The following is a 26,020-nucleotide window of genomic DNA, read 5'->3' as shown; positions in this document are numbered from 1 at the left end:
ATGGGCCCTACCACTGACTCCTTGAGGGCATCAAGAAATCTGAGAAAGCTTTTAGTAACACTGTGGGCTCATCCTCATTCTCTAAGGGATTAGTCTCCACCATTCTCTGAACAAAGGCTGTGAAGGAGAGGTCCTCTGGAGGAGACACATTCCTTGCATAAGAAGGATCAAAACAGAAGTCTTAAGAAATTTCTCTCTCAGAACCAGAATCTACAGACATACTTTTTGCAAAAATATATGAATCCTCAATCTGAAATGAAAAGGGGAACTGATGTCAGATAAGGCATTGACCCTTAAATCACAGCTTCATAAGGTTTCATGATGACTTTTCAGGCATCAAGGTTGAACAATGGCCAACAACAGAAGCTTCTTCATTCAATGCTGTTTGACTTCAACTTGAGGCAATGTGCATCAATGTTGAGTCTTGATGTCAAGACACCAATGTTGGTGCTGATCTTCTTGGTGCATAGTGCAAGTCTTAAGAACCTGCTCACTTGGCACTACAACTGGTGTTGAGTTACTTGGTTTTGGCACCTGTAACTGTTTGTCAAGGTTTAGTGAAAGCCTTGAGGGTTGTTTTACCCAACACTCCTTCAAATATTGCTGAGAACAATATCTGATTAGCCTCAATAGGACAGGATATCCTCTTGGTAACCACGGAACTGATGGCCATAGACTGGACTCCTAGAGAATGGTGCTGCTGAGCCTCTGAATAGTCATCCTGTTCATGAGGTTTCTTGGATGGAAGACTGAAACAGCAACAATCTCTCTGTCCTCAGATTGATGCACCAAAGGAGGCAATGCCAGTGCTTTGAAATCTTCAATAATGCTCGATGCTATGTCTCTTCAGATCTCAGTTCAATCCTGAAGAATCCCTCTTGGGTGCAGAGCTCTAAACGTATTCTCTGGGGCCTATGCATTGACCTTGGCATTGAGGTGGAGTGAGATTCTTTGGTGCAGCTCCTACATCTGAGGAAAACAGCTAAAGCAAATTTAAAATTCAAAATCTCTGTGAAGAAAAATGTGGGAAGGAGCTGTTACAATCTGCTCCTCCAGGGGGGAGGAGTTAGCAATCTGTTAGGATCTGCTATGCTGATGAGATGAGAGTTAGCAGTCTGTTGTGCTCAGCTCCTGAATGCAAAATAGGCTCGGCGCGCACAGGGGGGTTTTGAAAGGGTTACGCGCATAACATATGCGCGTAACCCTTTTAAAATCTACCTCACCGATTCTTAAGAAGGCTCAGTAGCTGGAAAGAGTTAGGCCCTCGAGGAGCGAGTACCTGGTTCCAGGGAAAGCTCTGAGAGAGCGATGGTAACTCACAATTGTCTGTATCTGTAATGGCTTCCAGGCAGTAGAGAAACTTCAGTGTATTTAGGAACATGGGACCTCAAGGAGAGAGTACCGGTTCCTATCTGTAATCTGAAATAGTAACTCACAAATGTCTGAACCTGCGATAGCTTCCAGGCAATAGTGAGTCTTCTGGGTGTTCAGGAACATAGGCCCTCGAGGAGCGAGTACCGGTTCCTGTCTGCAATCTGAAATCAAGAAAAGAAAGCGAGGCCCCTGAGGAGCAGGTACCCCTGGTAAGTCCGAGGAGGCAGAGTAGTGTAGAGAGAAGCGGGTCCAGATGAATCCCCGCAATCAATCCTTGCTTACTCAAATCGTAAGCGCAAGTGAAGACCTTTTATGTTGGAAGCGGATGACATCAATATAGGGGGACGCCCCTGAGGTTCGCGCCTTTGCTGGTACATACTTCGGAGCGCGCGCGCCCTACGTCATCCGGAACATGGCAGATCCGCAGTGTCGAGCCGGTCAGAGGACGCCGGGGAGAAGCGGCATGGAGATGCCGTGACAGCAAGCCGTCCATCAGACCCGGAGGGAATCGCCACAGAGGTAGAGAGGGCGGAGCAAGGGCGAAGAGCAGCCACGAGCGCAACAGGAGCCCACTCGAAGGTGCACAAATTAGACTGCACTGAGAAGAAATAAGTGCCAAAAATCCTAACTGTGGCATGCTAAAGGGAAAAGAAGACAGCTGAGGAGGCCTGACCATGAAAAAATACATTGATTTCTCTCATAAAGCAGAAGAAAACAGGTCCAACATCACATCACTAGCCCAGACCCCACCACACACCAAACAAACAACCAATTACTCTCCTCAGTAAAAAAAAAACCTAGGCATCATCATAGATAGCCAAATAAACTTAAAAAACACATCAACAACATCTTAAGAGACAGATTCCACAAACTCCAGATCCTACGCAAACTTAAACCACTTCTCTACCCACAAGACTTTCGAACAATGTTACAAACCCTCCTGTTTTCTAAACTCGATTACTGCAACTCCCTACTACGAGGTCTCCCAGCATCCTCCCTCAACCCCATCCAACTCCTTCAAAACGCCGCAGCCAGAGCTCTCACCAACAGCAGAAGATCGGAGCATAACACACCTATACTCAAACATCTACACTGGCTGCCCATTCATCAAAGAATCCAATACAAGGCTTTAACCATTGTACATAAAATTCTTCAAAACAACAAATCCAACTGGCTAACTACACCCCTTCACCTCCACACTCCACCAAGGAGCCTTCGATCATCAAACACCGGACTCCTACAAACTCTGTCACCGAAAGCAACACACAAGTTATTAACAAGAGAACGAATGCTATCACTTGCCGGACCTACCTTATGGAACAAGCTCCCCACTGAACTTAGAACAGATCCGTCAACTCAATCTTTCAAGAAAAAACTTAAAACCTGGCTATTTCATAAAGCCTTTGCAGCAATAACATGACCAACTCCCACACCAGACCAAACCCCCACAGCCCAGCCAATAACCAGTCAGTACACCCAGCCCCTCCCCCCCCACCTTCCCCGCCCAACAGCTCCTCCCAAACAGGCCGATACAGTAAGGACACGGTAGAAAGAGTGTGGTAGTGCCGGGCGCACCCTCGTTTGCCGCATGCACAATACGGATCACATACTGCTCGATACAGTATTTAAATGGCATGCAAATGCAAGCTGCGTCCAAAGCGCGTCCATGAAGCGCAATCCATTTTACTGTATAGAGCGCTATACAGTATCCTGGGTGCGCTAGTACCTGTCATTTGAAATGACAGGTACCAGGAAGTGGATGGTTCTCCTACACTCGGGCATCAGGGATTGCCAGTCCTCTCTCCCCCCCTCCCGAAGCAAGGCGCAGGGCGAAAATCGACTCGACATGTTATTAAAGCAAATAGAAATTGTAACAAAAGTAAACTTACTGCATGCTTCCAGCAGCTCTCCTCCTCCCGAGGCGCGCACCACGGCTCCCCTGCCTCCCAGGGGCAGCCGGTGGCGAAAGCGGCTTCCAGCAGCCCCACCGGCGAAGGTGCATGAACGCACGTCCAATTTGGGCGCTCAAGCAGCAAAGGCGCATGAGCGCACGCCGTGACCTCGGACGTCCATCCATTTAAGATATAATCTCTATTGTATATAATTTCTATTGTACATTTCAATTGCAAGATATAATTTCTGCTCCCGACCATTGTAAGACATTGATTTTTTTTTCCTCTTTTAATTGTAAAATATAATTTCTGCGCCTGACTTTTGTAAGATAGGAGTTCCCCGCTTTGATTTTTGTTTAACCTTTTTCTCTCTTCTTACCCACTTCCATGTTACAAATGTTCATTGTATCAGACAAAAGGAAACCCCCGATTTCTTGCACACCCCATGTTAAATGTGAACCGATGTGATATGTAAAATCGAACACCGGCATAGAATAAATAAATGAGGAATGAGGGGCCCTGCATGACTGTGGCTTGGTGGGACGTCCTGTGCATATCCGTGAAAAGCCTTTTGTCTTTTCCATAGCTACTGAGGAAATGTATTGCATTGCCGCTATCAGGTGACATTGCCCACTTGTGTGGCTGATTCTTGCTTGTCTATGGGAAAAAAGGAAACAAAAGATAACATGGCGATGTTATGCCTAATTTACTGGTTTGACCATAGACACTAACCAATAGGGCAGTTTCAAAATGCACAATGTGCTCTAACGTCCCTAAGATTTCAACAGAACTGAACTGGCCTGTTACCCTACAGGAAATAAAAAAACCAAACCAGGGATTCTAAGGGTCAGGGATATCCAAGGGTCATGAAAGTGTGAACTGGGGGTCACAGGTGCTCAATCCTCTGTAGCAGAAGTTTGAATGAAACTGGATAAACAGTTCAACATTTATTAGGAGGAGACAAACATCCTGGGGGCATCGGCGGGTGCAGAGTGTGGAAAGGAAAGGGAAACTGCACAGGATAGTATTTAAATGCACATTTTTATTGTTACTGCAGCCCCAATGAAGATACTCTTTTGGGATAGAAAAGTCAGTTTGCAATTAGTAAAGTATTTTCTATAAACATGGAGGTCAATTTTCAATGATTTATCCAGCTAACTTAAATGGAATATTCAGCAGCATGGCTACGCTGCTGAATATTCCCATGTTTGCCGCTACTTAGCCAGATATGCATATACCTATTGAGCAGGTCTAACATCCAGTTAAATTAACAGGATAAGTCTGAATATTTGCTTAGCCGGATAAGTAATGCAGCCCAGATCTGCCCATTCCCCACCCCTGAGTTATCTGGTTAACTACTTAGCTAGATAAGTGACTTATCCAGCTAAGTGGCGACCACTGAACGTAGTCAGATATTCAGCAGCTGTCACTTAGTCAGATAAGTCCTACTTATCCAGCTAAGTAATGTTTGAATATCAACCTCATATAGTTTACTTCATCCTCTGGCATGTCTGAATTATTTCTTCTATAAAGCAAAGCACTCAATTTCTTTTAACTAGGAACATATTACAAAAAATAAATTAACTTTAATTGAAGTTGCACTAACTTCATTTTATCTTGGGATTCTGGGTAACATAGCTCAATCAGTAGAATTACAGCTGCATAATATCCTCTTGGGATATTGCCATGCTCCCTGTTGCTGGGTTTGAAAGTAGGCATTACCTGGTGTGAGATTTAGCACATCTGGGTTGGAGAAATGGGAGGGCAGATGGTCTACCAGCTCAAACATTGGCAGGGCTTCACGGATCAAGTAAAGCTGTCCATGGAAAAAGAAAGCTATGAACAGTGGCTCCTTAAACAGCATGCAACAATCTGTAGTCTCTGCAGGCATACTGGGGCTGATGTAATAAGATGCGCTAATGTTTGTGCAGGTTTTTACTCCTGTTTTAGATGCACTTTTCTGCAGTAAATTAACTGTGGTATTTAACAGGAAGTTTTAACCCCTAAAAAATGCATGCTAAACCAGGAGTAAAAATCAGTGCTAAAATGAGCAAGCAAATTCGATACCAAAGAAGGCATTAGCTATTACCCAACAATGCAGGGAAGTGCATTAGATAGCTTAAAGCACATTCTCTTTAAGCTGCTGTTGTTCCCAGTGTGGTACTGCCTAGCTGCTTTTACCAGCTATTTAATAACTCTGGCTACCAAAAATGCGAATTTACTCCAACTCGACCCAAGAGTTTAATTTCCAGTGTAAGTTCTCAGGGAAGGTACCTACAGCTGAACAGTACACAATCACTGTATATGTCGACTGTTTAACTGAATATGCCCACCCCAGAGAGAAAATTATTGCATCCAAGGCAATTTTGGCAAAAAATGGAAAGTATAGTCAAAGCATAAGCTCTCTGGCATGGATACCTACTGCCAGCTTAACAAAGCATAAACGCTCTTCTAGGGGGAGCACCTACAACTGAACAGGATGCCAAAGTTGGATGCACAGCACCAGAGTGTATACTGTTCTGCTGAAGGTGTCTGCTCTAGAATCCTTATGCCTTGATATTTTTTGCCATGCCATACCAAAATAGCATTGCATGTGAGATTCGAGCTGTACATCCCATATTGTGGGCACATTCACTTATTCATGGCCATTTTGACAAGGAATGGCAAGTCAAATAAAAACATAAGCTCTTTGGGGAAGGTGCCTACAGCTAGATGAGCAAAGCATGGGCTGTCTGGGTGGGCACTGACAGCTAAACAGAACACACTTTAGCACTGTGTGCAAATACTGAGCAGCTGCTCAGGAAAACAAAGAAAACCTGTGATTGGTGGCTGCCTCAGAAAGCTTACACTGGAAATTTAACTCCTGGGTCTGAGGTATAATAAATTCACATTTCCAGTGTAAGTTCTCTGGGGCTGGAACTTACAGCTGAACAATGTAACTTTTATTCCACCTCAGTCCAAGGAGTTAACCTAAAAATCCTGCTTTAAAACAGGAGTAAGGAGATAACTACTTGAAACTGGAAGGAGTGTGACCAAAATGTCCATGTACGCAAGACTGTGCCCAAGTTGGGATGCCCAGTGCCAATATCGCATGCAAAGCCATCTGGGCAATTTCTTAACATTGTTTTATTACATCGGCCCCATAGAGAGGTACAGGCATTCATATACAAACATACACATTTATGCCCGCTTAAAGGTTACAAATTCAAATACCTTTCCTCCCCATTGACGAGGTGCACACATACCCTTCCTCCCTAGCAAATCCAGGCACATATTGATTAACAGAGATGCGGATATGCACCCTTTCCCTCAGTAAATACAAATGCATGTATCTACATCTCCTTGCTGGCTAAATATGTGCACATACTCTTCCTTTCCTACGAACACAGATGTACACATCTACTATGCCTCATCTCTACTGCAGAGATGCACACTCTGCTCCTCCATCCCAAGGATACAGATACAAATATAGATACATGGTTTAGACGTATACAGATTCTGTACAAATATATGTAGACAGGGAGGGTAATTTTCAAACAGCCTGTGAAGAGGGTTTATGTGCTTAAGTCCGCTTTGAAAATGTGCATCTGTCCCAGTACATGCGTACACATACGCACAGGAAGTTACACCTGCTCCAGAGCAGGTGTAACTTTCTGCATGAACACTTAAGCACATGCTTTCAAAAATCAAAGGTTTGCGCATTAATGCCTTTCTCTGCCCCATTTCCACCCTCTGGAAGGACTACTGCAAGTGCAGGGAAAAGCACACATTTAATTGAGTTATGCAGGTACTTTTCCCTCACACATTCCCTGAATCATTTTCAAAAGCCAATTTACATGCAAAAATTGGAGATTATGCATGTAAATCCTTTTGAAAATGACCCCCTCAATGTGTAAAGGAAGTTTGCTTACCTGTAAACAGTGTTCACGGAAAACATGGAAAATTTCCCTTGGAGCAATTGGGCTTACCTTGCCGGGGCAAAGATAGTCAAGCGTCCCTTAATAAAATAAAATAATTTGGGATCTTTTATTTGGGTTTTGTAGCCCCGGAGGGCCTTAATGAGATCATCAACTGGTATTCTTTAATCTAGTTTACAGCGAAGTGGACTGACTCAGGGGCGGATTCCCGATGACGAACGGCCCAGGGATTCGCCGCTCCGGCCGGCCCAGGAGATACCACGTGGTCTGCTGAGCGTGGCTCTGTCACAGCCGCGTTCGGCAGACCACGTGACTAGAGCGACCGGCCCACCGGCGGATGCCCGATCCCCCCCGATAGGCCAATCCACCCCTGGACTGATTTCATGTCCGTTTCCCTATTTATACTCACCGGTTTCTTCCATGTTTTACAGAGGCTTTAGAAACGCTGAGCGCACGAAGAACTGACCCCGAGTGAGCTTTATAAAGGATTTAAATCACCCTGAAGCAGACACTTTTCAAAAGCTGGATCCATGTCAGGGCTGCCTTTAAAGTTCAATACATGAAACTAAGTATTGCTATTTATGTATTTATTTATACTAACGATTTATCTGCTCATTCACAACGCGCCGAGCCGGGGAGGTTCATTAATGTGCTCTAAACAATCTGGACATTATTCAATTTTATTTCCATTTATTGAAAAAAGCTAAAGAAAATACATAAAAGTGGACCTAGTTAATATCCAGCGTACATACTGTGTATTAGCTGATGTTGTGGCAGTCCTACAAACATAAGAAGCACTTGCACAATTATGCTCATTATTGCTTTGAAATAAATGACCAGGACCATTCTCTTTTCTGAATCTTGTTTTATTTCTGATCCTGGATTCAAATAACTAAAGGGCAGTTTTTGCTGATTTGTCAATTTTAAAACAACCATTTATGTGTATAAAACTGGATTTTATGTGTGTAAATTACATTGAAAATTAATGCATAAACTGGCAACAGATGTCGCCATTAACATAAGAACATGCCATACTGGGTCAGACCAAGGGTCCAGCAAGCCCAGCATCCTGTTTCCAACAGTGGCCAATCCAGGCCATAAGAACCTGGCAAGTACCCAAAAACTAAGTCTATTCCATGTTACCGTTGCTCTGACCGTACAAACTGTGACATGCCCTTTAAAGGTCAGAACTGCCAGAGTATCAATGTGAAATGAAATCTCTCTACCTAATTAAAGGGGCTGATGTAATAAGGTGCGCTCGGCAGAGTGCACAGTTTAACCCACAGTTGTGCATGCAGCTTAGTGTGCAAGCTTTACTGCTGATACAGCAAAGAGTTCAGTGCGCAAAAAAATGTGCATATGGGTTAGCGCCCTCTCATGCACATCCCATGTCAATACTGCCATTAGCTTTTAATCTTCAATGCAAAGAGATGCACTGGCAAACTTGTGTTTGTTAGCACTAGAAACTTAACTCTAGTCAGAGGCGGGATTAAGTTATTGTTATGTGCAGAAAACATACTTTGGGCACTTAAAAGCCTGCTTTCTGCTTAGAAAAGGAAGGGGAAGGCAGTTTTTTCTCTGCCCCAGTGCCGAAGGCAGAGGCTGAATCTTGCTCCCCCTTTTCTGGGCAAGAGGGTCGGCCAGCAGCGGAAGCAGGATAAAATAGCTGATGTGCACACTCCTCCTGCAGCTGTGGCCACCGCTTCTCTCAGCTCACAAATCCATCTGTTTTGCAAACCAAAGATGACTTGTGAGCTGAGAGAAGTCATGGCCACGATTGCAGGGGGAGTGAGCATGGAGGTTATTTTTATTTTGGAGGGAAATGGCAGAAAATAGAAAGCTTCTTATCCCCAGTTCTGGTTAAAATGTGCACTCAGCCTATGTAAAAGTTTAAGCGCACATATTAATTCCTGAAGAATCAGCATGCCATTTGCTTCCTGCATCGGGAATTCAATTATTTATTTATTTTTTTACTGTGCGGGTTAAAAACTGCATGCTAAATTTCAGTGCACACTTTTACTATGCACCTTATTACATCAGGCCTACAAACAATATATCTTGCCTCTGGAAGGCCTAGGCTGTCAAAAGAAACAAAAAAGCTGGATGAACTTTCTAAAGACTTTAGTTTACTTCAGAGAGAAGGTAACAGCTCTCTTGCAAACCAATGTGTAAAGTGCAACGTCTCTCTTAAAAGCATGCAGGTGAGGAAAGAAAGCTAGAATATAATATAAAGGAAGAATTTTAAAAGCCCTGCGTGTACCCAATCCGGGAGATACGCTTGTGACTGGGATGCGTGCGGGCTGTGCAGATTTTAAGAGGCCCGCAGCCAAGCACATATCTCCCGGATAAAGAAGGTTTGGCGAAAAAGGGGCGGGCTGGGACAGCACCAGCAAGTCAGTGTTGCGCAGAAGCACGCGCCGGGATGCAACGACCGCGTAACTTGCTGCTGCTACGGACCGCGGGATAAATATTAAAACAAAAAAAAAATCTAGGGTAATCAGCAGGGTTTTAGGGGTCGGGGCTAGCAGGGTAAAAGGGATGCAGGTTAGGTAGGGGGTTTAGAAGGTTTGCTCCTTTTCAGGGGGAAATGAGCAGATTGCGCTGCCGCCTGTACAGACTAAAATTCCACACCCCCCCCCCTTACGCGCTCGAGACAGGATTCATGCGTGCGTCGATATAAAAATCGGCGCATGTGTGTGTGCACGCCGGCAAGAGTGGGTGCACATGCGTCCGCGCGGCAGTTTGAAAGTTACCATCTAAGTGATTAAGATGGCAATCGGCAAGGCCCCGTCCTTTGCTGGGAGGGAGGGGAGAGGAAGAGGGGCCCGTCGGAGGAAGTTCCAACCTCAAATGACTTCCTCTTCCGCTGGCAGGCCAGGATTTGCAATAAAGCCCATGCAACAGACTTACAGTAGAGGACAAGTGCTTAACCTCCAAGGGAGGGGGGATACCCCTTCCTGGTGTTCAACCTCCGGGGAGGAACAGGAGGCAACCGCTCTGAGAGCTTTGCCACAGGCTCTGCACACCCGCTCTGGCACTCAGATACCCACCTTCGGGTGGAATTGGGGACGGGTGCAGACAAGCCACTATACTAAGGCCTGGAGCTCACCAATTCTGCAAGTTGAAGTGACCACCAAGAAAAAATGTGCCATTTTGGGTCAGATACTTGCGTTCACAAGAGATGAGAAACGCAGAGGGCTTTCATGGACAGAGTTAAACTCGTATTAGTGCCCCAGAATTCTGTGAGAGGCTTCGAGTGAAGCAAGCCCTGCATGAATCAGATATCTAAAGACCGACCAAAATCGGGGTTCCTCCCCCGCAGCTCTGTGGTAGGTACCAGTTGAACTAAGCCGGAATCTGATAGGACTCAAGCAGTCCCTGTGTGCGAGGCAGGAGCAAAGAATCTGCCTTCACATCAGGCATAAAACTCCATTTAAATCCATAGGCCTCCCTGGTTAGCGCCTGCTTAGGAGCCAGGACAGAGACGCTTCCTCAGCTGATCCAAAACTGCCAATCGCTCAAAAAAAAAAAAAAAAAATCCCGCTGTGAGGGACAAAGACTTTGCATTGAGCTAGAATGACAATCTTTGATTTTGGGTTATTAGACAGAGAAGATCCTCGTCTAGTGGGTTCTGCAACAGACATTTCACTCCCTAATCCAGTTCTTTCCCTCCTGTCATGCGATGCAGGTGCAAAGGGGGAAGACGCCGAGCACCTCATTTCCTCTGTTCGGCTTGTGAGCGATTTCAGAGGTCTAGAGGGTGGTGTCAGGGTTGGAAGGGAAATGGGCTGTGTCTTTTTTTTTTCTTTTTAAACAATGTATGGGGATCGGGGCGGGCGTGCAGGGCAGGGCACAAATTCTTTCTGAACACTGGGAGGTGGGGTTGCAGCGGGCATCTTCTTTCTGTGCAAGGGGATTGGGAGTTGGAGAAGGGGGTGGAGGCCATGGGGCAACTTTTTTTTCTATGCAAGGGGTTCTGGGGGGGGGGGCTGTGGGCAGCAGAAAGCTTTTTTCTGCGCAAGGGAATAGGGAGGCGCGGGGGGGCCAGCGCGCGGCTTCTTTATGGTTTTTGGTAATATAGGGAAGGAGGAAGAGGAGGGGCACTGAAGCGCCAGCCTCACATAAGAGACAGTCCCCTGGGGGTCACTGTTCCACGGAGCTCACAATCCAGCGAGGACGAACATACATGACAAACAAGAATCCGTAGGACGCATATTGGAGAGAAGTACTTAAGATTTAAAAGCAGCTTTAAAAAGGTGGATTGGAATATGGGCAGTGAGGACGCAAGACGCACCAACTTAAGAAGTCTGTTCCAGGCAGAAGGGCACAGAGAAGAGCAACAGAATTCAGGAGGAAATGTAGAGGAAGAGAGAAGACAGGCAAGGAGGAGCTGCAGCACGAATGTGTTTCTGTCTGTCTAGAGGCCTTTCGCAACCTCTCCAAAACCCCCCAAGGGCTGAGCTGGCTATGAGCAGGATAAGACTGGCTCCTTCCAGCTCAGTCTTGGGAGTTTCCGGAGGTCGCGGATGAGATGGGAGGGGCCCCAGATCCAGGCATTTTATTTAGATATCTGGGGGAGACCTCAGGCTACTATGGCTCCTGACTTTATTTTGGTGGGAAAGGGCGCTACACCTGACGACATTTAAATTTTTTTTTTGGGGGGGGGGGGGGAAATCGGGCCTACTTGCCTGAGAGAGTGGTTTTTTGGTACTTAACTGGCTATATTCAGAATATAACCTGCTAGGTTTAAAGTTACCCGAGTAAAATTTAGAGCTACTCTGACCCCTGACCAGACATACCCCAGATAGTGCTGAATATCAGTACCACCCGGCTAAAGTTACGTTCCGCCTCCCCAAAATACCTCCACATAGCCTCTTTTTTTATCTGGGGGAAGTCATTACCTAGCCAAAACATATCTAGGCAGCAGCGGGAAGAATGTTTAAAACCCCAGGTTTGTCCGGCAAAGACCCAAATTTAGCTGGACAAACCCTTTGAATATGGACCTTTTATGTATTCCTTGATTTTTATTTTTTTTTTTGGCAGTCTACCCCCAAAAATCACAGACGACATGGCCATCAGAAGACGATTTCTGAAACATACCTGTATATTGCACACATACACACCCACACAGAAAAGTTGAATATTTAAAAGTGTGGGGGCAATTTTCTAAACTGTAGGCTTTGGGGCAATATCTGCAGGTACTTTTACTGTGGGCTTTGTACCAGTTCCCAAAGGGAAAGTATAAACATACTTTCCTTTTAAACCATGTTTACGTTATTTCTTGTAGGGTGGGCAATTTAAAAAGAAATCCTTTTACCCTGATAAACTGGTATTTATCCACATACGTGGCTTTTGAAAACTGTCCTCCCGATGCACAGCTGTGGTGGGGTCCTCATGATTGTTGAATTTTAATTATCATAATGTCAGGGAAGGGGCAGGGAGGTGGCCTAGGAGCCTGAAAATGTACTGGAGGGCTGCAGGTTCAGCTAGGGGGCCTCATTCGGTTGCACTGGCCTGTGTGCAGCCATTTCTTGAAGTCAAGCTCACTGTGCTCGGCAAATTGTCATGGACCAGCTGCGACGTGGGAAGCCGGGTGATCTTCTAGATGCAGCAGTATTAGACCATGGGGACGTTCAACCACTTCAGGACCTTCAGCATCATGAACCAATAGGGCACTCGATGCTTGCTCACTTTGGCTCATTAATCAGGTTCTTCAGGTGTCTCGAGTAGGAGCAATCTTTGGTCCGGGCTCTGTTTCTCCTCAGAAGAGGAGGTTTAAGCAGTTAAAGGCTACTTCAACTCGCCCTAGCCCCCCAGTACAACCTGAGCAGATTCCTTGAGCCATTTTTCCAAACTTCAAGACCAGCTTTAACTAGACAGACCTTTTGGTCAGGCATTCACAGAGCCTATCCTGAACTGCTCTGCATAATATCTGGAAACAAGAAGCCACAGCCAGAGGCATCATGATCTCCTCCCAGGAAAAACGAGGCACTTGTTGTGATGATCTGGGATCAACGTTTTCTGTGGATCTCTCGGGGCACCATCTGAAGATGCTCAGAACAGCAGATCAACAAAGCAAAAGATCAGCAAAGCAAATTTGAAAGCTGAAATGTTTTTTTGGAGAAAAGATGATATCGGAGAAGAAAGTCTGACTGAGCCATAATATCTGAGCTTGGGTCACAGAGCTAAAGCTCCATATTTGGCACCAAGCTGAGATGGCAACAGCAAAATAAAAAAAAAAAAAAATCTTAAAAGTTTAAAGATACCCAAGGGACACCACAGCAATACAATAAAAACTCCTGGCTAAAAAGCAGATAAAAAATGCCTGGAGAGGCAGAAAAATAAGAAAAAGGTATGGTGGTTGCAGCTGTCTAGTGAGCATTCTCCCGCTTCAACAATGGAAAAAAATGACAGGCAGCAGGTAGGAAGCTCTCCATGCACGGAAACCTCTGGAACAGGCGTGAGCCCAGGGGAGCGGGAGGTGCAGGGAAAAGTGGTTCACGAGACAGCCAGCATGGCCTCCTCCCTGAAGCACTGAAGTGTGGGGACCAGGTGGGGCCCATCTGTTGGTACTCACCCATCCTCTCACCCAAAAAGTAGAGAGAAACCAGAAGGGGGAGGAGCCATTTACCCCAAAGCTGCTGAAGGGAAAATAAGCAACAGTGAAGAGGAGTCAGAACCTATGTGAGGCATTTGGGAAGGCTCAGTGGCTCGATGTGGTAACGGTTAAGATCCACTGCTCCAGAAACATCCTCTAACAGCACACACACGATGCAGATCATGCGACCCACATGTGACTCAGCGATTCATGTGAGCAAACATGGAATCCCATCCACACATCTAAGGACCCGTCCATACAGTGCCTGCTTCTCATTCAGATGAGGGAAAGGGGGACGGCAATAAAAGAACATTTGGTGTGCTTTAAACTCCAAGTTCAATTTTTCTCACCTCCACTGAAATCTTCTTATGGATAATTTTTTTTTTTTTTTTTTTTTTTTTACAATCAACAGCCATTCATCAACCAAACAGGGAGAACATACACATTATCAAAGTTACACACAACAAGCATTTTTTTTCAGTTTGATAGAAAGAAAACATCAGGCCATCACATTTAACTCAATTATGTTGAACAAATAGAATTTCCTCCTGGATCCAAGAGGACCGGCACAGACGCCAGAACACACAGACACAGAAATGGACGTACACACCTTTCGAATGTGTTGACACCATTCTTCAAAGTCTTCCTCTGTGTTGCAAAAAAATCCCTGAAAGACATGAAGAAAATGAAGCACAAAACAGTTTCCAGAGCAAAGTTTGGTTAAAAATTTTACAATATATGTATGTATAGTAGCATTGGGTGTACGGGTGCATTTCTCAGGCTTCTGTAGTCTACAGCAGGGGGTAGGGGTCTCAGACCAGGGGTGCATCTCCCTATTTGTGCAGGGGAGAAAGAAGAAGAAGAAGGGACATAGCCCAGGAAAGAAGAAGAGCTTGGGGTAAGGATTGGTGGCTGAGGCCTGCACAGGCACAGAATACAAAGCAGCAGCTGTGGCTGCAGCTCACACAGACCTGACATGAGGCATGGTGGCTGTGACTTCTAAAGGCTTTGAAGCATAAGCATTATGCTGCAACTCGCACAGGCTTGGTGTGAGGGAAATGGATAGGTAGGTGAGGTGGAGCGGAAAGAGATGGAAGGGCCAGAAGAGAAATGAGAGGCAGCTTGTTCACCCTATATCTGAGCCTTAGAAGTGAGGAAGATAAGGCGGAGGGAAACCTAAGGACTAAAAATCTAGTCCTGGTTTCCACAGTCAAATTTTAGAAACCCTTGCTTTACAGAGTGCTGAACAGTACCAGCCATAAAACTCCACGAAGGCTCCAGTACCATAAGTCAATGCCAGAAACATTTATTGCTTAGATTTAACTTACAACTTTTCATTGGTAGCTCAAAGTGAGCTACACTCAGGTGCAGTAGGTATTTCTCTGTGCCCAGAGGGCTCACAATCTAAGTCTGTACCTGAGGCAATGGAGGGTAAAGTGACTTGCCCAAGGTCATAAGGAGCAATGGCAGGATTTGAACCCTGACTTCCCTTGTTCATCAGAGCCTGCTGCTCTAACTGCTAATCTAATCCTCCACTTCACTGTGAGAAAGTTTCTCCCCGAAGGTCAGAAAGACTGAAATGGTACATATAAAGATGGCATCACTTTAGCAGTGCAGCCAGGGAGAAGATACACACTACTGCAATGGATGGGTCGAGCTCAGAAATCCTCATCCTGCATGGTGGGTGCTGGCAATGGAAGCTCTCATCTGGGATAAAGCAGCTGTCACTTGGTTCCACCGCTGGCTGTGTGGTATGGGGGTCCAGATAGATTAGCTCCTCACCTAAGGGGTGGAGAAAAGAAGATTAGACAGGCAGAAGACTCACACTTATAAAGGCAAGGATGGAGCAGGCATCCCTCCAGAGAAGGTTACCAGCTTCTTACCCACAGAAAAAAAACAAGGAAAACAGTCAAAGAAAGAGAAACTGGTGGGAATGAGAATGGGCCAAGCATATCTGAGGACACAAAATCCCAGACACCCGTTAGGCTCTTATCCCATGAGGTCTCAGAAGTGAGGCAGGGCAAGCTTGGGCAATACTTGGATAGGAGATCTCCGAAGGTCACTGGGGACTTCAGGAAGCAGTGCTAGGGGGTCTAAGGAGAAGTCTCTTCTATCTGAGCCCCAGCATGGCAATAGGAGGCACAATACTGCTGGGAGGGATATCTTTTGCACGAGATGTTAAACCGAGAGCCTGTCTACCATGTAAATGTTAAGAGCATAATCTTCAGTAGCAGCTGATAAGCTTGCTTGCCCCGCTGGGGCAAGCAAGTGGATTTTTAAAGGGAAACTGGGTGCAGAGTTTCCCTTTAAACATTCAGCAGCCGGCTGGCACCCCAGGGAGGCTTCTCCCCACATGCTTTGCGGGTGTGGGGCCCCCAGCACTGCCCTTTTCTTCATGGAAGACTATGCATGCAGTCGGCAGCACGAGGGGCCCAGGGTGATTTTCAGAGGGAGGATTTCTGCGAGTAAAGCCCCTTTGACCATGTCCCTCAAAGCATGGCTCCTTGGTGGCCTCTGCACCTTTCCTTTTTTCAATTTAAAAAAAGCCTGTTTTGGGTTAGCACCGTGTGCTATGGGGCAGGGATTCCGGGTTCAGATCCCCTCCACTCCCATCCATCAGGGGCACTCAGGTTTGAATGTGCCAGAGGCAAAATATTCAGGCGTCAGGAAAAGGGGCAAGGTGACTGCCATTACAGTGGTGGCTCCTGCCAGCTAATCGACATGCTGTCTGGGAAGGGGAAACTGAAGATGAAGGGATAAAAAAAGGAAAAAAAAAAAGTCAATTTTATGTTTCGCACTTTCCAAGTGCTGGAGATGGCTTAGGTCAGAATTTAGTGATGCAGGTCAGAGTCTTTGAATAACAGAATGAGGTTTTACTCACCCACATAACCAATGAAGTAGTGTGCACTGTTGGGCTTCCCTCCGATCACTCCCAGAGACTGCGGAAGCATGAAACATTGCTGCAAGCACAGAAAAGGGCAAGAGGTTCAGGAGAGGAGAGACGTAGAGGCACAAAGAGTAGCAGGGCAACTGCACTTGTCAGTTCTCCCAGGACCCAAGATATTCAGTTTCAGAGAAGCAAAGGCTAGTCCAAGATGCCATGCTTCCCTCTCCCATGCGGTCAGAGAGGGTTAAGGTGTGGGAGAGCTTCTGCACATCCCTCTTACCTTTAGTGTTTCAATGTAAGCTTCGTTAATTTCACTCAGTCCCAGACGCAGGGGTATCAGCAGTATCAGAGGTTTCCATAGTGACAGCTTGTCCATCATTCCCGCTGCAGGCTGAAATCCATTGTACAGCAGTTCTGTGTCTGCAGGAGGAAATGCCGCAGCCCCAGTACAGGCAGCACTGGGCTTACACAACCTCTCTAAGAGAGACAGAGACCATGTACTGTAAGTGATCTTACAAAAGGAAATCCTTATTCCTCCGAGCAGGAGGTCAGCAGCCACATAATGGAGATATCCTGAGATCGGGGTGGCATTATCCTCTCCCTTACTTCTGTTCTGCACGGGAGCTCCCCAGACTCAGAGCAGGGAAAGTAATTTACTTATAACCACAGCTCTTGAACAACTGAGTTGCAAGAGTCACTAATCCAACACCAGGAAGCCAATCAAACATTCCTATCCCACGCCAGCAATACTGCTTTTTAGTGTAGTTACTGTGGGAGCAATTTCCAAACCGTGCACATTTTACTTTCAAAAATTAACGTCTGCCCAAAGGCTGGCGTTAATTTCTGCCAGCGCCGGGGAAGTGTACAGAAAAGCAGAAAAAACTGCTTTTCTGTACACCTCCCATTTAATATCATAGTGATATTAAGTCGGAGGTCCCAAAAATTAAAAAAAAATAATAATAATAATTTTTTTTTAAAATCAGCCCGCGGCCTGGAAGACGGACTCTCAATTATGCCGGCGTCCGTTTTCCGAACCTATGGCTGTCAGTGGGTTTGAGAACAGACGCCGGCAAAATTGAGCGTCAGCTGTCAAACTCGCTGACATCTACCGCTCCTGTCAAAAAAGAGGGCTAGGGACGCGCTAGTGTCCCTAGCACCTCTTTTTACCACGGGCCCTCATTTGCATACTAAATTGCGCGCACAGGAGAGTGGCCTGTGCGCGCGTCGGAAGAGCGGGCACTCGCCTTGGAGCGCCGGCTCTCCCATGGGTTTTACTGTATCGGCCTGAATGTAGGGGAGAGAGCTTGCTGGGTTATTTAAGTGGAAAGCGGATGGATTCTGAAGAGTTATTTATCAAGGTGTCAGAGACTATTCTGCGGGCAGGCCTATGAAGTGAGAGATTCCTAGGCTGGCAGGTTTGAAGTCAGCCACAGTAAGTAAGAGTCCAGATGGAATTTGGCTTTTATTTTGTATTACTGTACTGTTTTAAGCTATTGCTCAAGTTGGAAGGAAGAAGCTTCTTTTATGTGGAATCTACAAACTGATTTCCCAGTTTTGATATGTTGGACTAAACAAGGCCTAAAAAGTGCATCCTGATCATATCTTTTACCAGTGACCTGACCTACAAGACCACAAAACATTATCACTGGATGCACATTATCAATGGATTTTTCTGATGTTCATCCTCTAAAAGGTATCACAGCCTGTAAAAAAAATCCAGTTTACTTTAGGACCAATATGGCCACTGGAAGGACGCACAATAAAAAAATAGAAAATGTATTAAGTTTTGAAAGTACAGTGGTCCCACTGGCTTGTTTGTTGCCCTGCTGCTGGCAGGAGAAAGTACACCAGGCAGTCCTGCAACACTGTAGGGCAATTTCCTATTTAAACAGTCCCTGCCTCCCAGGGCATACTTACTGATCTCATCTATCACCACAGTGTTATCCATGGCCACATGAACTGCCAGGGAGCTCCACGAATCAAATGCTGCCAGCTTCCTAAGAGATGGAGGATGGGAGCTATATTAGTATACCAAACCTCAACTAAATGAGAACAATTTAAAATCATCAGACATTTGTCTGAAATAAAAACTGGAGTCAGATATTATTTTTCTGTTTACACATTTTTCAAATATTCTATCTCCTAGCAATCGTTCAAAGCGGATTGCAAAATTCACATTCATAAAAAGGTAAAAAGAAAGCTTGCTTACCGTAAATGGGATTCTCCGTAAAGAGCAGGATGAATTAGACATGACACATGGATAATGTCATCTGACAGCACCAAATGGACCCATCTCTCTAGCTTAGTAAAGTTTTACCGCTGAGCATGCACAGTTGTTCTTAAGCTCAGACTGCCTCGTGAACCCCAGTCGAGTGTATCTTTTAGCCAGGTAGTCGACTCTCTAGGGAGATAGGTGGGTATTAAGCATGGCTAATTCATCTTTATGTCCACAGACAATGGTAAGCAAACATGCTTTCTCTGTCGACAAGCAGGGCTGAATTAGCCATGTCATTTGGGGGGTCCCAAGCTAAGGACTGACTGCCAAGGTAAAGAAGGTCCTTGCCAATTCAGTCCCTTGGTCTATGGACTGCTGCTCTGATGGCCACATAGAGAACAGAGGCACAATGGAGCATACACGATCCGGTGTCTCCAAACCAGGCCCACGGACAGATGACAGAATGGGGCCCTGGAATGTCTGGGATCTGGCAAGAAAAGGAGAGATGGAGATAAGAGCACCAACATGGAAGAAGGTAACTGCAAGAACTCTCATCCAGGTCCCCCCCGATGCCTGTACATGCACAGGATGTGTTGACGGCGTCAAGGGCCAGTGAAAAATTTCAGTGGGGCAACTGCACCACCAGCTCCGATGTATAGCGCTTCTTCTTCTGCACCGAGCTCCTTGCAGAGAGGGGAAATGGCCCATGAGTTCACCTAGGAGCTCACTGGCTCCTGCACTCAACATTTCCACATCTTGTTTGACCCTTGAATTGCGGTGGATCCGGAGCCCATCTCCACAGTTGGGGAAGCTTTGGCAGAGGAGCTCCTGCTCGATTTGGTGCAGAGGAAGCCCAAAGAGGCCCCCCCTCTGAAAGGAGGAATGACTGACTTTTTACTGACTTGCGAAGTTTCTCCATCTTCCAAGCCCTGTTCAGCTGGGATCTTGATGATATCCAACTACAATCACAGCAGTTAGCCGAGTCATGATTGGGTCCCAGGTACCTGTTGCAGATATCATGGCTGTCATGATATCTGTCACAATCCTTAAAGCCACTGGAAATGGCCTTCTTGAATCATTCATGTTTGTTTATTTTTTCAGGTAGCACTGAAAAGTTATGTTGAGGGGCTGAAGAGACAATTTGAAAAACGAGTTAGTGTTTGATGAAAAATTGTAGATAGCAGAAGATAAGAAAAATGAAGTCCAGAAAAAAAGTACACATCCATGCAGAAACTTGGACAAAAAAACCAAAACTGAGGGGGCTGATGAGGCAATGCACAGGAACTGAACTCCCATGCATGCTCAGTAGTAAAACTTCACTAAACTAGAGAGATGGCTCTGCTCAGCGCCATTGGATGACATCACCCACGTGTCATGGCTAATTCAGCTCTGCTTGTCAATGGAGAACATACTATAAATTATTACAGAATTTAAAAAAATAAAGCAATAAGACAAAAAAACATTAAAAATGAATATACTAAAATCTGCACAGTTAACACTTTTATCACCTACTGAAATGCTTGAATAAAGTAAAATGCCTTAAACATTTTCCTGAAACTTTTTAAATCCACCTCATTCCTTAACTTAGCCAGAATCATATTCCATAGTGATGGCCCTATGCAGTAAAATGCTCTAGAGCATGTTAGTTGAAGACTGTTCTCATGCAAGGCAAGAACAACCAACAAAGTTTGACACAATGACACTTGGGCAGAATTTTGCTTGACCAACATTTTATCAAATTAGATGACCTGTCTGAGTAGGGAAGTTTATTAATTGTTATTATAATCTTAAATTTAAGTCTCCATGGCTGTAACTTAGTTAAAGTTCAAATATTCCTAGACCTACATCTGCGGTGAATGGCATAAGTGTCTGGTTACAGGAAGCTCATAGCACTTCCAAACCCCTGCCTCTCCAGCAAAAGATGCGGTGAGGAACTCACAGCTCTTCCAGTCCCCACTTCTGCAGCACGAGACACAGTGAGGAGCTCACAGCTCTTCCAGCCCGAGACACTGTGAGGAGCTCACAGCTCTTCCAGCCCGAGACACTGTGAGGAGCTCACAGCTCTTCCAGCCCGAGACACTGTGAGGAGCTCACAGCTCTTCCAGTCCTCGTCTCTGCAGCACAAGACACTGTGAGGAGCTCACAGCTCTTCCAGTCCCCACCTCTTCAGCACGAGACACTGTGAGGAGCTCACAGCTCTTCCAGTCCCCACTTCTGCAGCACGAGACACTGTGAGGAGCTCACAGCTCTTCCAGTCCCCACTTCTGCAGCACGAGACACTGTGAGGAGCTCACAGCTCTTCCAGTCCTCATCTCTGCAGCATGAGACACTGTGAGGAGCTCACAGCTCTTCCAGCCCTCGTCTCTGCAGCACGAGACACTGTGAGGAGCTCACAGCTCTTCCAGTCCTTTACTCTGCAGCATGAGACACTGTGAGGAGCTCACAGCTCTTCCAGCCCTCATCTCTGCAGCATGAGACACTGTGAGGAGCTCACAGCTCTTCCAGCCCTCGTCTCTGCAGCACGAGACACTGTGAGGAGCTCACAACTCTTCCAGTCTTTGACTCTGCAGCATGAGACACTGAAAGGAGCTCACAGCTCTTCCAGCCCATCTCTGCTGGAGGTGCTATGGGGAGCTCATAGCTCTTTCAGCCCCCGAATTCCCCAGCAGGAGATGCTGTGAGGAACTCACAGGTTTTCGAGCCTTGTCTTTCCAGCAGGAGATGCAGTGAGAGGGCCGACTGTTGAGAACTTACTGCTTTCTTCCCCAGAGAAATCTGCTAGTTTAGTTAGTCAAAGATTTTCTTTTCACTTAAGTGATGACTGACAAAAAGTAAAAGAAAAAAAACTTACCTTAGAACCTGTGCAACTGTGTTTGGTCCATACCACTGACCTATCAACTTTCCCTCTCCAACTCCCATCTGAGCTGCATCAGACAAATAAAACCAAGATGGACAATAAAATCATACTTTGTTCATCCTCTTCCTTCCCATATAACCTTGCATATAGTATATACATGAACTTTAATGCTCACACTTGTTCTTCCTCTGCAAAGAGGCAGAAACCCTTCTATGCATGCAAGCACAGAGTCATATAGAGGCTCTTCAACACGTACATGCATGCAGTCACACACACAGGCACTGCGGCACATGCATGTATGTCCCCACAGCATTCTGACTGCACATCTTCACACATGCATGTTCCGAGAACCAGTCGTTTCTCTGCATAGGGTCGGAAGCACCTACATATATATGCACAGGCAAATATGCAGACATGCACTTATTCTATACATATGTAAGAATACAGATATTCTTACACATGTATAGAAACTTTACATTCCCATAGGTGCTCCTCTGCAGATGATATGAACTCATGTCTACATTCACCCCTCCATAGTCCAAGGTGAATCCCTACATAGCCATGCCCACACTCACATTCAATACCCTCAGCCTTATAGATCCTCCTACCTATCTGGTGGATAGAATAGTAGCTGTCCTTCTTGTCAATGAAGGCAGTGAGAATGCTGAAATAGTCATCTTTTTGCCTCCTTTTCTTCTCCCACCTCCAATCTAGACAGGCGTAGAATACCCAGAATTAGTGTGAGCGGGAAAAGGCTGGAATATGCAGAGAGAAGGGGTAGGCTGGGTGCTGATTAACGTCAGTCTACTAAAAAGGTAGAAGGCTGAGAGAAAGAGAAGGTGTGTGTGCTGGGGAGAGGGGGAGGAGAAACAATGATGCAGAAAGCAGTCACCCAGTAATAGTACCTACCGATTTCTTAGCCCTATCCTTCCTTTGGTTGGGTCTTATTTACATTTCTTATATTTGTGCAGCTTTTTGATTTCTTTAAAAGGTATCATGCATCCCTTAAGCGGGATCATTGTTGCCTTTAACTGAACAAGGAAAGGGGAACTAGTAGGATGGAGCAGGTTTTCTAATCATTTTAATCCACAGTTAGCTCAGAAGAGCTGTGATGTACAAAACATTTAGCCCCAGACCATTGTGGGAAGATTTATAGCAGAGGCTCCTATAGGGAAAATGATCCCATAATGCTGTGGGGCCAACTGTTAACACGTCAGGGCTCTTCTAGACATATGTAAAGCAACCAGCAGCAACAGCGTAGAGCCTTCCCCAGGTTTAAAAGCATTAAGAGTTCAAATTTCTAAAGATATACGGCTGTGTGCCTAAGCTTAAAGTCATTTATTTATTTATTTACATTGGATATTCCGCCATTCCTTTGCACCTTATAGCAAGTTGCAAGAGAAATATCACAATTACATGAATCAAACATGGGGAGGGAAATAACGAACGTGTGCGTGGAGCTTTTTACCAGTGGTTCGGCAAGTTCATTTTCATAGGGAAACTTCCCACGGAATTTCCCTTTGAAAAAAGCAAGTTTGCTTATCTGTAAACAAGGTTCTCCATAGACAGCAAGATGAATTAGCCATTCCACGTGGGTGATGCCATCCTACAGTGCCAACACGTACCCAGCTCAGAGTTCAGTAAAGACTTTACTGAGCATGCACGAGAATTCTTGAAAAGGAAGGTGGTTCGGAAGTGACAGCAGAGAAGGTCTGGAATGCAGAAAAGTAATCCTTAATAAGATCTATTTCTTCTTTAACTTTGTCCCCAAAGTCACACTCTCTCTCAGGCCTAAGCCCACAATCATAAGAGCCTGCGGGTGCCAATGGTCAAAGCAGAAGCTCTCTATGCCTTCTCCAAAGTATCATAGGTTGAGTGGACAGGTAGGTGAGATGAACTAATTCTTCCTGTTTTTCTGAAGAATTTTTGTAACCCTTCCAGAACTATAATAAAATATTTGATTATAGTGTTCTGAAAAGTATTTTTCCCATAAAGAAGAAAAAAGTGCGAGAATCACAGCCCAAGGAGCCAAAGAGTGGGATTGACTTTTCAACTCTTTTTAGAGCAGATCTGACCACCATAATGGCACATTAATTGGACTTTGCCAAATTCTTCAGTTCTCTGGACACGATATCTGGTGCCTGCCTTCTGACCTACAAAGTATTGAAAGCGGGGTCTCCCACATTCTCTTGTGTACATTCTGGAGAAATAAGCAGGCCTCGCAACTAATTGCATCAATGTATTTGAACCGAGGTATTTGAAGCCTAGTAACAGTGCTCTGTGCTCACTCTCATCCTATAAACTGAAGAAAATAGCTTCAATCATTTTTTGTACAAAAAAACCCGGGAAGAACAGATCCGCGGGGTAGGGGGAGAAAGGAGGAACCTATTCCTTCCCTGTGGGGAAGTCAGGAGAATATTCTTTTTCAGAATAAGATTCTTCAGATATATAAACTGCACCCCAGGAGTCAGAGGTTACCATCTGAGCTAAAGTTTGAGGTAGCACCGACCATCAAGTCATAGCCACAATAAGCTTACAAAAAGGTTCTTGGGACATTTGGAGTCAAATACTGAGATGATGCTCTGAGAATGTTCAGTTTCAATTTAAATGCAGATGAATCTTGACACTGATCTTGGTTCTGAATTACTTTTTTCAATCGACACTATAGATGGTGCCGTTAGAATAACAGTGTTAATACCTGCACTGAGCACTGTTACAAGTTGTATATCAAATACAATAATCTTCACCAGCTTGAATTATCAAGTGAGAGCCTCAAGAATTCTTATTTTGTTTCCTCTCAAATATTGCAGATGCCAAAACTGAAAAGGTCTTGGTAGAATAGGAGAGGTCTTCCTGAGTGGCAAAAAAGTATATACTAATGGCAGTGGTTAGGATCCCTGAAGACTGCCATGGTTGAGTGTTAGTTCTGGTGGCTGAGCTCATCTGACACGGATGATTGGAGGGCAAAGAACTAGAATCATGCTAATGAACTTATTCACTGAAGGAGATATTGTGTTGAGGCTTTGGTGCATTCATTTGATGCAAACTTTCTTCAAGTCCAAGCTCAACCCTGAGGGACACTGCTTGTAAGAGGAGTGGGAAGAGAAGTCAGGTTATCTATTCTTGAGCCCATGCTTACATCTTGGCTCAGAAGATTAATGATGCTTCCTTGGTGCTGACAGAGCGTCAGAAGTTGGTCTGACTCCTGGGTCCTTAGGAATCGATAACTTTGATGCCAGTGAGAGAATACCAATCTAGTTAGTGGATCTTAATAGCTCTGGGTGATATCTTTGAAAAGATACCACAACCAGGGACTTCATGTCCCAGTCCTCAAACAGCGCGTGTATATCTTGTAATGGTCCATGACAGGTTATATATTACAGCAGGGACAACATATGATGCCACTGGAATTCTTTTCAGCCATAGTAAGGAAAATGAATGAGACAAAAATCGAAGCAAACAGTTTCTACAAGAAAACTTTGGCTGAGGACACTGAAGAAAGCTGCACCTAGGGAAACAAAACCATAAGCAAGCAGCCACATAGGAAAAATAATAAAAAACTTTCAAAAGAGATGAAAGTGTGTTTAGGATACTACTGAAAGGAAGAAAAGTGTGACTGAGGAGGCCCAATCACAAATAATGAAAGTTAGCGGAGAATAGAGGACATGCAAGTGGAGCTGCATATGAACGATCCCGCAGACAAAAATGGACTGAAGGAGATCCACATAGCTGCTACTGCACAGGAATTCCCATGCATGCCAGACTTTCCCAGAAGGCTTGGGAGCTGCTCTGTGAGGATGTCGTCAGATGATGTCACTCACATGTGACTGGCCATTCTGCATACCCTCACAGAAGCCTAGTAATGAAGGTCACAAGATGATGTGAGGTTTTAAAAAGAGGTATTTTGTCATGCCATTAAGTCAATATGCATATGAAGATATGTTCAAGGCCTTCAACCCGCCAGCAAACCAGATCCAACCTTTGCCCAAGCTCAACACATGATCTTAGATTCCGAAAGTTGTAATTCAAAATGGAATCCAAATTATGCTGAATAAATAACTGTGGCATGATAAGAAGCCAGAGGACAAAACCAGAAACAGAGAGAAAATGTCAAATGATAAAACAACAATGATAGGAAAGAGCCACTGAAAGAGAAGGTCCTGACTTGGAGCATAAAGATTTCCCTTTACTCTTAAACCCACCCAACTAGTTGTAGCTAATTTCCTGCAAGTGCATTGGTATGTTAAAACACATCACGATTCACCCGCGGCCTAGCTCGG

General features: G+C 45.1%; 1 protein-coding gene across 8 annotated transcripts in view; it reads right to left on the bottom strand.

The window, feature by feature from the left end:
• Positions 1 to 26,020, bottom strand: part of ATG4B (autophagy related 4B cysteine peptidase) — a 120,756-nt gene that overhangs the window by 11,600 nt on the left and 83,136 nt on the right. For 6 of the 8 annotated variants that reach the window (XM_029616354.1, XM_029616349.1, XM_029616351.1 and 3 more), the window contains 8 exons: positions 22,349 to 22,450; positions 21,735 to 21,807; positions 18,586 to 18,665; positions 16,949 to 17,145; positions 16,663 to 16,741; positions 15,418 to 15,563; positions 14,392 to 14,448; positions 4,989 to 5,082 (listed from right to left, as the gene is read on the bottom strand). In XM_029616354.1, the coding sequence (XP_029472214.1) occupies positions 4,989 to 5,082; positions 14,392 to 14,448; positions 15,418 to 15,563; positions 16,663 to 16,741; positions 16,949 to 17,145; positions 18,586 to 18,665; positions 21,735 to 21,807; positions 22,349 to 22,450 (828 nt within the window). The remainder of the gene's footprint in view (positions 1 to 4,988; positions 5,083 to 14,391; positions 14,449 to 15,417; positions 15,564 to 16,662; positions 16,742 to 16,948; positions 17,146 to 18,585; positions 18,666 to 21,734; positions 21,808 to 22,348; positions 22,451 to 26,020) is intronic. The other 2 variants (XM_029616350.1, XM_029616348.1) reach the window with 1 other exon arrangement.

This window comes from Rhinatrema bivittatum, chromosome 9 (genome assembly GCF_901001135.1).
Source record: "Rhinatrema bivittatum chromosome 9, aRhiBiv1.1, whole genome shotgun sequence".
NCBI lineage: Eukaryota > Metazoa > Chordata > Amphibia > Gymnophiona > Rhinatrematidae > Rhinatrema > Rhinatrema bivittatum.
The sequence above is the reverse complement of the archived record's forward strand: the minus strand, read 5'-3'. Positions and strand labels throughout refer to the sequence as shown.